General features: G+C 34.8%; 1 protein-coding gene across 1 annotated transcript; it reads right to left on the reverse strand.

Annotated features, from left to right (window-relative positions):
• Positions 1–11,906: 11,906 nt before the first annotated feature.
• LOC102580366 (ribosomal RNA processing protein 1 homolog) lies at positions 11,907–14,117 on the reverse strand. Its single transcript, XM_006344470.2, has one exon. It carries the CDS (start codon positions 13,993–13,995, stop codon positions 12,208–12,210), a length of 1,788 nt encoding a protein of 595 aa, XP_006344532.1. The 5' UTR covers positions 13,996–14,117; the 3' UTR covers positions 11,907–12,207.
• Between the last annotated feature and the right edge of the window lie 363 nt (positions 14,118–14,480).

Genomic DNA, 14,480 nt, shown 5'->3' on the forward strand with positions numbered 1-14,480 from the left:
CAATAAATAAAATGCCCCCCCCCCCCCCCCCCGCCCCCTAAAAAGTGTTTTTTATAAAATAAAAAAAAGTGAGGTGTTTGATCAATTTTTGAGAAAAAGTAAGTGTTGGAAATAACATAAGCTTCTTTCAAAAACTAAGGAAATAGCTTTCTTCCAAAAATATTTTTTTGAAAATTATTTTTGAAAAAAATAAACTTAAAAGTACTTTTTAGAAACTGGGCCAAGAACACTTTTAAAAAAAAAACTAAAATCAAAATCACTATCAACAATAATATCATACTCAGTGAATTTCACAAGTGGAATTTTGAGAGGGTAGAATGTACACAGACATTACCACTACCTCGTGGAGGTAAAGAGGTTGTTTTCGAAAGATCTTCAGCTCAAGTGCAGCAAATTCAGATACAAAGAAGAAGGAGAGAGTGAAGAAAATATAACAAGTAATAAGAAAAAGTCTATCAGAAGAGAGCAACAACAACAGTAAAATAGTGTGATAATCAAAACACAATAAACAACATGCTAGGATAGATTATTGAAAATGATGAATATCAAAATAAGAATTGCAGTAATACAAGTAGTACAATGGAAAACATCAATCACCCTAAGTAAGACAATACTACACTACCTACTAACCTTCTACATGATACGTGTCATCCACACACTTCTATCTAAGATCATGTCATCAGTAACTTGATGTTGCGTCATATCATGTCTTATAAGCTCTCCCCAATACTTTTCTAGCCTACCTAGGTCTCTCATCATACTCTCTATAACCAACATCTTGCACTTCTTCATGGGTGCATCAACACATCTTCTCTTCACAAGTCCAAACTATCTTAGTCTCGCTTCTCTCATCTTGTCCACCACGGAGGTCACTCCCACCTTATTTTATATATCCTCGTGATTTCTTATCTTATCACTCCTAGTATGATCTGATATTCACCTTAGCATCCTTAGTTGCGCAACATGCATCTTCTGAACATGAGAGTTTTTGATTGGTTAACACTCTGCCCCAAACAACAATGTCGGTCTAACCACCACACTTTACAGAACTTACATTTGAATTTTTGTGGTACCTTTTTATCACACAAGACTCCAAAAGCAAGTCTTCACTTCACCCACGCTGCACCAATATGATGTGCGAAATATCCTCATCGGTGTCCCCACTCCATTGGATTATAACCCAAGGTACTTGAATTTCTCTCCTGGGGATATTTCGCGTGTCAAGTCTCACTTCCACGCCTATTTCATGCATCACATCCCTAAATGTACACTCCACACACTCTGTCTTGGTCCTGCTCAACATTTACCCTTTAGTCTCCAAAGTTTGTCTCCACACCTCTAATTTATCATTAAATCCATTACGTGTCTCATCAATCAGTATTATATCATCCATAATCCGCAAATAACATACACCAAGGCACCTCATCTTGAATGTCTCACATCAATTCATCCATCATCAAGGCAAATAGAAACAAATTAAGAGTTGATCCCTGATGTAATTATATCTCTACCGAGAAGTACTCTGAGTCTCCTCCCATTATTTTTACCCGCGTTTTAGCTCCTTCGTACATGTTCTTTATCTCTCTACTATAATACCACCAATACACCTCTTACCTTCAAGAATCGCCACAAGACTTCCCTCAGAACCTTATCATAGATCTTCTCAAGGTTGATAAACACCATATGCAAGTCTCTCTTCATTTTCCTATACTTTTCCATCAGTCTCCTCACAAGATGGATGGATTATATGGTTGATTTCCCTGACATGAATCCAAACTAATTCTTGAAAAATACACACCCCTCATCACCCTCATCTTCATCACTCTCTCTCTCTCAAGCTTTCATAGTGTGACTTAACAACTTAATACTCATATACTTAGTAATTTTGGATATCACCCTTGTTTTTGTACAATGTAATCATTGTACTCCACCTTCATTCCTCGAGCATCTTAGACGTTTTAAAAATGACCAAGCTAGTCAACCACTCCAAACCTACTTTATTCGTGCTCTTCCAATACTCTATCGAGATCTCATTTGGTCATGTCATTTTTCCCCTACTCATCCTACTAATAGTATGCTTCACCTCCGCAACATTAATATGTGATACCCAAAATTTTGATGTCTCTCTAAGTGTTCCAACTCACCTAGAATAATGTCTTTGCCCCTTCTTCTTTCAATAGTTTGTGAAAATACGCTTTCCATCTTTGTGTAATGAGGATCTCCTCTGTCAACACCTTGTCTTCTTCATCTTTGATGTACTTCACTTGATCCAAGTCTAGGGCCTTCCTCTCTTTCGCGTTCACAAGCTTGTACAATTCTTTTTATCTCCGCCCGTATCCCTTATTTTAATATATAGTAATTTTTCAAACGTAACCATCTTAGCTGTTGTAACCGCTAACTTAGCCTCCATCCTTGCCGCCTTATAAATTTTCTTATTCACTCGCTTCTCATCTTCGATCTTGTAGTTCACCTACTTTGCATACACAACCTTCCTTACTTTCACTTTGTCCTGAACTTCTTCATTTCACCACCAATTTCGTCGGTTTCCACCAAATTTATCCTTCGATATCCCTAACACCTCTCTAGCTACTTTCTTAATGCAACTAGTTGTCTTATCCCACATGTTTTTTTTGCATCTCCACTACTCCTCCAGGCTTCCATCGCAATTAATTTTTCTCTGATTACATGGGATAGGGCAGGTGTCAATGCATCTCATTTAGTTCTAGATCAAACATATAAATTCTTCTTCCACCTTCCTCACTTAATATCTAAGTTCATTACCAAAAAATATTATCAACTAGTGGATAAATAAATAAATCAAACAAAGGTCTTTCAAAAAAATAAACATAAGAAAAACAGAAGCTATAATTTGGAGAACAACTCCAATATTGCAACAGAAAGAAAACAAAGATAACACAGAAAAATGTAAAAGCTTAAAATATTTGCAGGAGAATCAATTGCCTTGGTTTGACATCATTGGTTTATTCATCAAAGCTCTTATAAGGTGTTATGAAATAAAAAAAACTATTGAATATTCTTCGGCCAAAGTGATACAATCCTGCAAACTTTATTTTCAACTTCCTAAGACTTGACAAGAATCTTAAATTATTTCAGTTTAAAATCCACATGAGATTATAATAACTCAAATATTAGTGAAGGGTTAATTGATAACTTTAATTCAAAATAAATAAATAAATAATAAGTAATAATAATAATAAGTGCTAGAGAATCCTTTTGTCTAAGACGTATAGTAATTATGGCTCAATAAGGAACCAATAATATGATAATATTAGTAGATATAATGAGAAGATAATGAAAATTATTATTGTTATAAAATCATTCACTATTTGAATATTTAATACCTATTTCTCAACCCCTGTTCATAATACTCAAGCGGAGAATGTTACTATTGACAATGTTTTAGTTGTTCAGAAATTTGCTGATCTGTGTTTTTAGAAGATTTATTCGGGCTATTATTGAGTTCAATTTTGATTCAACCTATCTGTATTCCTCCATATCGTATGCCCCAACTTAGTTGAGAGAATGGAAAGTTCAACTCTGAAAGCAACTAACCTGATAATTAAGGGGTTTATCAGTCAGTCCTAGTATAATAATACTATGGGGTGCACCTGTGTTATTTCTAAAAAAGAAAGATGGCACGCACGATGAGAACTACATGTAGTTGAATAAGGTAACAATCAAGAATAAATACTTTGAATTTTTGGCGATGTCTTTTGGGATGACTAGTGTGCCTGCATCACTTATGACATTTGGGTTTACTCGCAGAACATGAGCAAGGCTTGAGAATTGTGCTACAGACACTTAGAGAAGGAAAATTGTATGTCAAGTTCTTTCTTGTTGGACACATTTTCATTTTTGGGTGTCACGAGACGGATTTCAAGTTGATATAAACAGACGTTTGAGAATAAACTCAAACCTAGCACTTGTATTGAGATACGTCTTCTTGGGAATAATTAGATATTACAGAAGGTTTGTGGAGGATTTATCAGATATATAGATGCTCCATTGACACATTTAACTCAGAAAGGTGTGCTTTTCAGTGGTCAGATCTATGTGAAGAAGGTTTTTAGAAATTAAGACTACGTTGACTTCAACTCTGATAATTTTGACCTTACCTACGACGGAGGGTGGTTTCACCATTTATTGTGATGCCCTCGAGTCGTATTGGGTTATATCTTCATGCAAAATTTGCATGATAAAGTGATGACTATGCTTCTCGATAGCTAACAACTAAAGATTCATGATGAAAAGAATTTTTTGTCTCGTGACTTGAAATTGGCCACAATCATATTTGCACTCAAAATTTTGTATCACTATCTTTATGGTAACTGTACTCATGTGAAATCTATATTGATCATAAGAGTCTGCAATACACATTCAAGTAATTAAACAGATTTAAATATGATGCAACGACAATGGTTAAAGCTACTTAAATATTACTATAATCTTACTATCGTACATCATCCTGGAGTAAGAAGTATATGGTAGCTTGGCCTGATTCGCTACTGAAAAATGACATATATGGTTATTGATATTCAGGATTTAGCCAATCAGGAAGTTCGAATTGAACATACATCGCCTCGCAGGTTACTTGTAGATACGATGGTTCAATCTTCCTACGTTGGACAAGTTAAAACTTGCCAATATGACGATTTCCATCTTGCTAAACTACGAGATTAAGTATAGAATGGAGATGTTAAGTCATTCTCTATTGATGATGTGGCTACTCCTCATTTCCTTGCCTTTACTTTTGTCATGCCTAAAGTCTGTCAAAGCTTTGGCATGTACAATGGCTTCATCAATAGTACTAACATGTCGGTGTTCCAACTCTTTCTTGACTTAATTTTGCAGCTCGTTCATGAAGTGAAATAGTATTCCTTCATTTTTGTGAGGTTGGGAATCTGAAGTGTGAGAGTGGTAAGTATGTGCTTCAACTCATGGAACTTGTGTTTTACCTTATAAATGACGTTATTGGGAAATTTGAACTCGTCTCAAAATTTCTCTCATGTGCTGATGGTGCAAAGTCCCTTCTCCATCTTTGACTCCTTTCGGTTTCACCATAGCATGACCATCTCCGAGAGGTACAACACGACGGTGTTGATCTTGTTCTCATCACTCTTCACCTTGTTGCACTTGAAATAATTCTCTAAATGTCAAAAAAAATTAAAAATCTCTACCTCTTGTGCTTCACGGATGCCTTTTAGTGGCTTGCCTCAACCTCAGCCTATTTATCTATGTCGGATGTCGCAGACCTTCCAACATCAAGCTCCCTCCTGAGCGCCTCTATCTTGACCTTCGTGATCTCAATCGTGTTGAATGTTTCAATGAACCTACATGGTTTCCCGCATCTCCAATTCTGCATATTTGTGCCCCTCCAACTCTTTTTGAATGTTGTCATTCTCCTCAAGGGTGAAGTCTTCAAGAGTCTGTCGTCACCCTCATTCAATTTTTTTTTTCCAAAAATCTTCATGACCTGCCTTTCCATGTCAACCTTGTGATCCATTGTATTCCAGGTGTAACGTCTATGTGCAGCTCTCCGGTTCGTCATCACTCACCTCAGTTGGCGAAGGTGAGTATGATATTAGTGTTTCGCTTGGTTTAGGTTCTTCATTCCTCTTATGATTCTTCACCCCTTCTGGTAATTCTCCCCAGCATCTTGTCTAACATCGGCAGTGCTTGCAGCATTAATGTCTCCCTCGTTTGTCATTCCTCTAATATTATTAAATTTTGGTTTGATATTACGTTGTCATGGACATTCACTCACAAATATTTCACAATCTTGCAAGCTCAAGTAAACCTTTTTAACACTAGATCACTAAGGGAACATTATATTGAAGAAAAACATGATAGAATTGTCAATGAAGCTCTTATATTGCTCAAGAATTAGAAGATTTGTTAATGACTTACAAATGAATGACCCTCTTATTTATACATCTTAATAAGGGCTAATATGCAAATACAAATTGGATACAAGTCCCTCATATTTATAACATAAGTGTCTATTCTAAAAGTATCTACACAATTAGAGTGTTCCAAGGACCTTTCATGCAAATTCATGAAATTTTAAATTTTTTCAAGAAAACCTCCATGTCTCTAGCATGTTCTCTCGTGTGCTAGTTTTCTTGTACATATGTGTTCCCCTGCCTGCATGGTTAAAAATAGCCTAAATGGTGCGTAAGTGACATGATAACATGGTGGGTCATCACACTAGGAAAATAATGACATCGCCACATTCAGTTTCATCGAGTATTCTTAAATTTATTGGTCAGGGAAAGAATTACTAATCAACGATAATGAAAAAAAAATACTAATATAGAATTTCCAATCAAACAACGATCGAGTATGGTGTCTCAATCCAACAATTAGAATTTAGGGTAATTTTTAAAAGTTAGTTAAGCGCTAAAAACAAATTAGCCATATAATATAGCAGTAGGGGTAGATTTGACCTGATAGCATAACAAAAGGTAAATGTAAATAATATCTAAATTATAGGAGTCAATTGACCTTTTCCCCGGTATTAAAATGTTCATTTGAAAAATATTTCAATTGAAACAGTGATTTCTACTAATTTTAACTATCACAAAACAAAAATCAAGTGAAGTTCATGGTGTAACGACTTTTACCTTATTTATTTCATTAAATAAATTAATACGTCTGAATCTAAATGCATATCCGAATATTAAGATGTGCATTAAAATTTAGACGTTTGAATTTAAGTATTAAGATATTGTATTAAAATTCGAATACTCAATAGTTAAGAGCTAAGACGGTTTGTTTTCTCAACATTTGAATGTATAAAATTTTGTCTTTTTTAAAAAAAGGGAAAAGACATAAATTCACCCTTGAACTTGTCTCGAAAAGTGAGTTATACGCTTAAACTATCATGACGACCTATTACACACTTTTACTATTTAAAAATGAATTTTTTTACCCCTAAAATTGACGCGGCAAAAAATAAAAAAAGAAAAACGCGTTTGATCATTTTTCATCAAACGCCTCTTCTTTCTTCTTCTTCTTTATTTTTTTCATCATTTTTTCATACCCAATTTCCATCCACCCCACTATACCTCCACCAAAATCCTCTCCCCCCACCCCCATCATATCTTATTTTAATGCTTATTCGATTTCACCATTTCCATTATATTTGAATTTTCTCTTCGGCTTTGTTGATGGTTGATAAAATTGATGATTAAGTTAAAAATATATATACAATGATGGATTTGTTGGCGTGGGGTAACAAAGAAGCGGGAATTGAAGGTGGTGAAGAAGAAAAAAATGATATTGACAATGGTGGTAGTGATATTTGGTGGTGGGTTTGTACCTTTTGAATTTTGATGGTGATGATGTAATTTTGGTGATGAATTTGTTTATGGGTGTCAAATTTTATTGTGGATCTTTTAAATTTTTATGGGGGATAATGGTGATAGTATGATTTCGATTGTGGATTTGATCGTAGGTGGTGAAATTTATGGTGACTATTTTGATTTTCATGGTGAAATATATAGATTTGGTAGTAATATGACGGCAATGGTAGTGATTTCATGGTGGTGTTCATTGAAGAAGAAACAATTGAATGATATGGAGAATTTTAGTCAAAATTTGACATGGCATATGATATGGCAGTGACATGGCATTGATGTGGCACAAGTGTGATTAGGGGTGTGCAAAAACCGATTTAACCAATAAACCAAACCGAAAAAAACACTATTGGTTTATTGATATTGGGTTATTGGGCTAACAGTTTTTAAACGGTTTTGCAAATTTTTTTATTGGGTTATTGGTTCGGTTTCCGGTTTTATGATTTTTGTTAATGGTTAAACCGATAACCCAATAAGACTATACTAAATTTACTAGTCTTATTGTTAATGGTTAAACGATTGTTACTTTCACACTTTTTCCTTTGAATGTGTCTAGTGTCTAAACTTGCAAGAAAAATGATTGTTACTTTCATGCCAAATGCTGAAAAAATCATGTGGCTTATATGAAAATTTTCTTATCGTGTATATAATATATATAAGTATTTTCTTATTGGATAAACCGAAAACCGAACCGTTAAGTACCATAAATCGATTAACCAAAAGTCGATAAGAAATATGTTATTGGTTTGGTTATCGATTTGACGTATTTACAAATCGAAAACCGATAAACCGAACCGAACCGACCGATGCGCACCCCTAAGTGTGATACACCTCCCATTGTGAGAGTGGTGCTACACGTCTTAGGGGTAAAAAAATTCACTATTTAGTAGCAGAGGTGTAATAAGTCACCATATTAGTTTAAGCGTGTAACTGACTTTTCGAGAAAAAATTGAGGGTGAATTTATGTCTTTTCCCTTTAAAAAATAATAAATTTAAATAAAATAATAAATTGACATAATATTAAATCAAAAAAAAAATTTAAAAAAATTATATGGCAATTAGTGATGGTAATTATTAGGAATGATGATTGTATGTGTCGGTTTGGGATGGTGTTGACTGATAATGATGGTTATAGAGAGTATTTTATGGTATAGTAGTTGATAGTAGTGATTAATAGTAGTGGATGGTGGTGATAGTTGATAATTAGTAGTATAATGATATTTATAGCTAATGGATATGTGAAATATGATGATTGTTAGTGATATACAATGTTGATTAATAGTGGTAATTATGAATATTGATTAGTAAATGTAATAATGATTGGTGGTGATATTACAAATAAAAATAATATTTAATGATGATGACAATTGATTTTGGTAAATAGACATCTTAATGTTACGAAAATCATAAATAGACATCTTAATGATATGAAGACTTTGTTATAAATCTTCATTATTCAAACTCATTAAGTGGTTATAAAATAAGAAGAATGATCTGGATGATTATTAAAGTTGAGACCTTAAAAACAAACAAATGTAATGACTGAAAAATACATAATTAAAACAAAAACTTCCACTAAGTGCAAACAAATGAAGTCAAATGTCTCAAACGAATTCGAAATTGAAACATTTTTTTGTATTTATCTCAACAAAATATCATTCCAACCCGACTAGAGATATACTCTTAAAAGTAAAGTTTCTAATAGAGTACATTATATGAAAGAGCTAAGTCAAAAATTGCATCCTATTGAATGAGAAACTCATTTCGATCTTCTGGGGTGAACAAATTGCATCCTAGACCTCATATTATTTGAGAAAAAGAAAAAGAAAATTGTACAGAGATTTTCAAATTTTTTTCTTTAGAGATGGGGAGGAAATAGAAATAACATACAAAAAACACCAATAAAGGTTAAAAGGACTTTGGCATCTGATGAACTTCACTCGACCAACCAATACACATACTTCCCAAATAGCTCTATTTTATTCCAACAACATACCCAGTGATTTCCCACAAAATGAGGTCTGGAGAGAGTAGTGTACACAAACTTCACCCCGACCTTATTTGAAGGATACCAACAAAGGCAAAAACCATGGCTTCACATGAGCAATACAGGTAAGTTAAACTGTCGATTCTGAGTTTTTTTTAAAAAAAGACCTAAAACATAAATATTATTACTATTATTACCTAAAAGATAATCATGCAGCTTTCTTTCTTCACCAGACTGCACTGCAAGATTACCATGTTATGTTTTCAACACAACTCACTGGCTTCTGAACTCAAAGAAATCCTATCTTACGTCGTCCCAGCTTCATATAAAAACAAGGAGTATCTGGTATCGGTACATGCAGTTTTCAGCTAATTTCAAGTTTCTTTTCGAAATCCACATGAAATATTCAGAGACCCATGTCAAAACAGTCTTCTAATACGGGTATGCCAAAGCAAATAACCAATACTCGTGCTCATAAACTGAAAAGCTAGCAAGTTACTGAGCCTTAAGGAAGGAATGTGCATTTGGCCCAAAACATGTTAAGAGACTTGCATTCACCAGGACTGTAGGATCCACTTAATTTTTTTGGTCAAGTGTAAACAGTATATTAGAAAGATGTCAAGAAGATGCAACATTACAAAGTAGTTCTACTAATGCTGACAACCCTAATGAGGATTTCTTTTGAGTTCAAAAGCCAGTGAGTTTGAACTAAGCTTTTACCTCACACGGAGAATGCTCCACTACATGCACCAAAGAGTTCAAGACTCTATCTAGAATCTATCTAGAAGAAAAGGACACTGAATAATAAATATAAGTGAAAAAAGTGATCTGATTGTCCAAAAAGAAAAGATTGCTGATTTTCACTCATTAGAAAGATCAAACCAATAAGTTGGCATCAGATAAACACTAATCATTAAAGTTGAATTAAAACCTTAAGACTGAACTGTACATCTGAATCAACACATATTTTCAAACTTGATTTAAATGATATTAATTATAAATTTCACTTAATTATAGTCTTCTCAATTACTCTGTATAATTGTCAATTGTGTTTATAGGTATTATTTTCTTACATAACAAACATATATTATCTTTAAACGTTCATTGGCATCTTTATTTATCTTCTATGTTTGTTCCACAAAGCATAGCATGTCGCAATCAGATATAACATACCAAACACCCAATATGCAGCCTTGTTCTGCTTGAAGAGGACAATAGCAATGGACCGATACCTTTTGGAATATACTCTCTAGAAAAAGGGAATCCCGGTGTACAAAGCATCCCACTTTCACACACGGTCCAAGGAAGGGCCGTACTCTCTAACATTTCAAAAGTGAGAAATTGCAAAATAGGGAAGGAAGAAGCAAACAGCACATCAATTTCAAGTATAACTCAAAAAAGGAAAAGGCAAATCAACAAGCATATAAACATATTACTCTTCCTAGTTTAAAAGTTATAAAATGGAAGCCAAGTTAATTAAGTATCCCCTTTGGTAAGACTACAAAGTTCTAGTAAATCAAAGGCAAAGAGAAACTAATTTGCTCATTTGGATTAAAGACCAGAAAGTAAAGGGAACTGAATATAATCTCACACTTGTCTAACGGTGTCCTCAATTCCTAGGCATTATCTCAGAAACCTGAAGTTGTAAAAATGTGTTATACATTGAACAAGCTACTGTTAATGGATTCAACAGCCATGAATTAATTCACTTGATTCTTAAGGAAGTGAAAGAGGGATGTAAAGGATGAAGAGGTTATATCAGTCTTTCCAACTAATCCTAAATTGGACAGGCAAGAGGAGGTGAAGCACTTTACTTGCCTTCTTCAAGGTGGACCATGAGCAGAGAGGAAGCTTACAAGCATCCCATTTGGAAAGTCTCCTCATCCCGTTTCTTTTCTCTGTCCTTCTCAATCAAATTTTAGTGTGAACAGACTAGAAACATGCTTTAATCTAACATTAGAAACATGTTCTCGATGATTAGCAGATATTATCCAGTGGCATCCACTCACTAGCTTCTTCTGTCTTCTCCCTTTTTCTATTGGTTTAAACAGGAGTATGATGAGTAGAGACTTCCTCCCTTGCATATCAGTCTCTACAAATTTCATGCTTAGAAGAGGAAATGTCAATTTTGTTGTCAATGCAATATCTAAATAGAGTTTAATCATTAAAGAACAAATGCCTTGACACATCTTAAACTTTTGATGACCTGCCAGGACATAAATCTGCAACCTAATTTTTCTTCTTAATTTCTCCCTACTTTCTTAAGTTAAGCTAACAAATCCACTATTGCAAGCTGATTTTCTCATTATCAGCTTATCCTTGTAATATTATCTGTATATAAGTTTCCATCCCCAGGAAAACAAAACTTGCCTGCTCAAACTTGCACCAAAATTACAAAGTGTCAGACTGTAATTTTATAATGTCCCTAAAGTCAACCTCTTCTTATAGAAGGTTGTATATCCTTTGGTGAGAAAGCACGGAAGATAGTTAAGGCTTGTACCACGTCAGCACCAAAAAGGCGGGGCTGAAACATAAAAGGATACATCCCAATCAATAAGAGGATACATAGATATACCAGTTTCCAATCACAGGATCAAGAAAAAGGAGGAAAACAGCATAAAGGTATCTAACACGATGGTCATACAACAATAGAGTAATTCATAGACCAACTCTGCTAGAACAAATTTCTTGAAAGAAACTTTAGAGTTTAATCCAAGGTAAGACTACCAAAAATCCTAAGCAGAAGACATGTGAAGTCCCAGAAATGAATTTAGAAAATCTCAAATAACACAGTTTTAAAAAAAAAAAGTTGAAGAACAAGCACCTGCAACTTAAACTTTACTAAGTAGACATAGCTTTCATCTTTTTCAGTCGCTTCATGGCAGGGGAGACGGTCCTTAGTATCTTGCGGCCTTTCTTTTTCTGTTTCATCTTCTTCATGGAGAGAGGCATCTCTCTTATGGGGCCGGGAGGCACCCCCTTCTTCAAAGCACTACCTCGGGGAGTAAGAGTAGGTGGCAACCGTAAGTTTTGTGGAGGCATTGGACTGTTTGGCTTCCATACCAGGTTGTTCTTCATAGCAAACCTTACCTTCTTTGAACTTTTCTCTGTGCTCTTTGTACCAGCATCCCCTTCACTACTTATAACATGGATGCAAGACTCTGTTCCCTCAGCAATTTTTCCTCTCTTTCTCTTCTTTTTCATAGAAATTGTAGGTGTGTGAGATGAATCATTGTCATCGTCTGAAGCAACTTCAGCAGCAACCTTCTCAAACTGCATCTGAAGATTTGAAATCACTTCTTCATTAAAAGTCACTTTGTTATCAATGACCAGCTCGTAATTGGAACTATCACCATTAATAGTAATCATGTTCTCCTTTCTGTCACCATTACTAAGCCCATTTTTCTTCTTTTTCTTTTTCTTCTTCTCCCGTTTAGTACTCTCAAGCTCATTGGTCTCATTCTCCTCAACCAAAGTGTCATTCTCAGAAACCTTCTTTTTCTTTTCTTTCTTCTTAGCCTTTTTACTGCCTCCATCTTCTGCTCTCTTCACCTTCTTGCATTTCCTTACAGGCTCATCACCAAATCCTTCATCATTCTCATCCTCAGCCACTTCTAAGTCACCCACTTTACCAGTCAAACTATCCTCAATGGGTATTAACTGAGGCACCTCTTCACCATCATCAACAACCTCATTCGTCTCAGGCAGACTAAATTCAATCCCCGAAGCTTCAAACTCCTTCTCCAACCTCAAGAACTCCTCGTGCAATTTCAAAACCACCTTCCTATTACCCTGAACACAATCCAGGGATGAACCAACCTCAAAAAGCTTTCCTGAAAACCCTGTTTTCAATGCAATAACCCCAAATGCCACATCACCATAGCTCTCATCCCCCTCCACACCTTCCTTCCTCCTCTCCAGCAAACTCCTCCCTATCTTTAACAACTCCTCAAACACACAATTTTTCACTTTCCCAACCATAATTTTATCCTCAGACTTCCCCAATACACTCAAAAAGGGCTTAAACAAACAGACAACCACATCATCTTGGACCGGAATAAAACACCCTTTTATCTCATCAAGAAAAACAGAAGCAATATGATAATTCACCCCATGACCCAACAACTTATCTGTAGCAAGAAAAGCATTATTTTCCAATATCTCAGTACATTTTCCCATAATCTCCAAATTCCAATCATATTTTCTCATCAATTCAAAAACTGACCTAAGAAATTTCCTAATTAGCAAGTAAAACTTGTCCAATCTTAAATGGTCAATACCATTCCATTCACGACGAAGGGTTATCAAGAAGGCAGAAAAATAATGTAAACAAAGACCGAAATCAAGAGTTTTCACCATAGAGCAAATACGGTTGATGAGTAGAGCTTGAGCAGGGGCTTTATCAGAATGCCAAAGACAGTAGAAAAGTCCCTTCCACAACTTCTTCATATCATCATCATCGAGTTGGGTTTGTGTTACAAGCCACGTTTGAAGATGTGCGAATGCTTTTGACCTAATGGAAGCGTTACAAGCAGCTAAATGTTTTATCAGAGAAGTACCTTGTGTTAAGGTGGTATCAATAATGGTTGTTTGGTGTTTGATTTTGGATTCTCTGAGTCTCTTCTTCATTGTTGAAGATCGGCAAAAGTAAAGCTTTTTGTGAGAAGTCTGGAGGAGGAAGAAGGGTTTTGGCCTTCGGGGAAAAAGGGACGTTAGGGCTAGATGGTTCTTTTTTTAGTACATTGTACTGTATATAGCCCTAATTAATAAAAGGGGAAAGAAAAAGAAATTATTATATACTGAGTTAATAACTTTGATGGTCACTCAACTATCAATTGTTTTCACAGAAAGTCACTCAACTTTCATTTTTAACTCAAAAGTCACTCAATTATGACTTCTTTGCACAGAAAGTCACTCAACCTATTTAATTGTTTTTTTCATTAAAATTTAGTGGCATGAAATTTTAATTATTAACCAAACTTTTAAGAACCAAATATATATCCATTTAAACCATTTAATTAATGACCCGCCCCGTTTAACCCGACCCGCTAAAAATTTAATATTGAACATTTTATTTTACCATTAATTCCCTAAATCAATCTCTTGTCCATTAT

Source organism: Solanum tuberosum, unplaced genomic scaffold, assembly GCF_000226075.1.
Source record: "Solanum tuberosum cultivar DM 1-3 516 R44 unplaced genomic scaffold, SolTub_3.0 scf00058, whole genome shotgun sequence".
In the NCBI taxonomy this organism is placed as follows: Eukaryota; Viridiplantae; Streptophyta; class Magnoliopsida; order Solanales; family Solanaceae; genus Solanum; species Solanum tuberosum.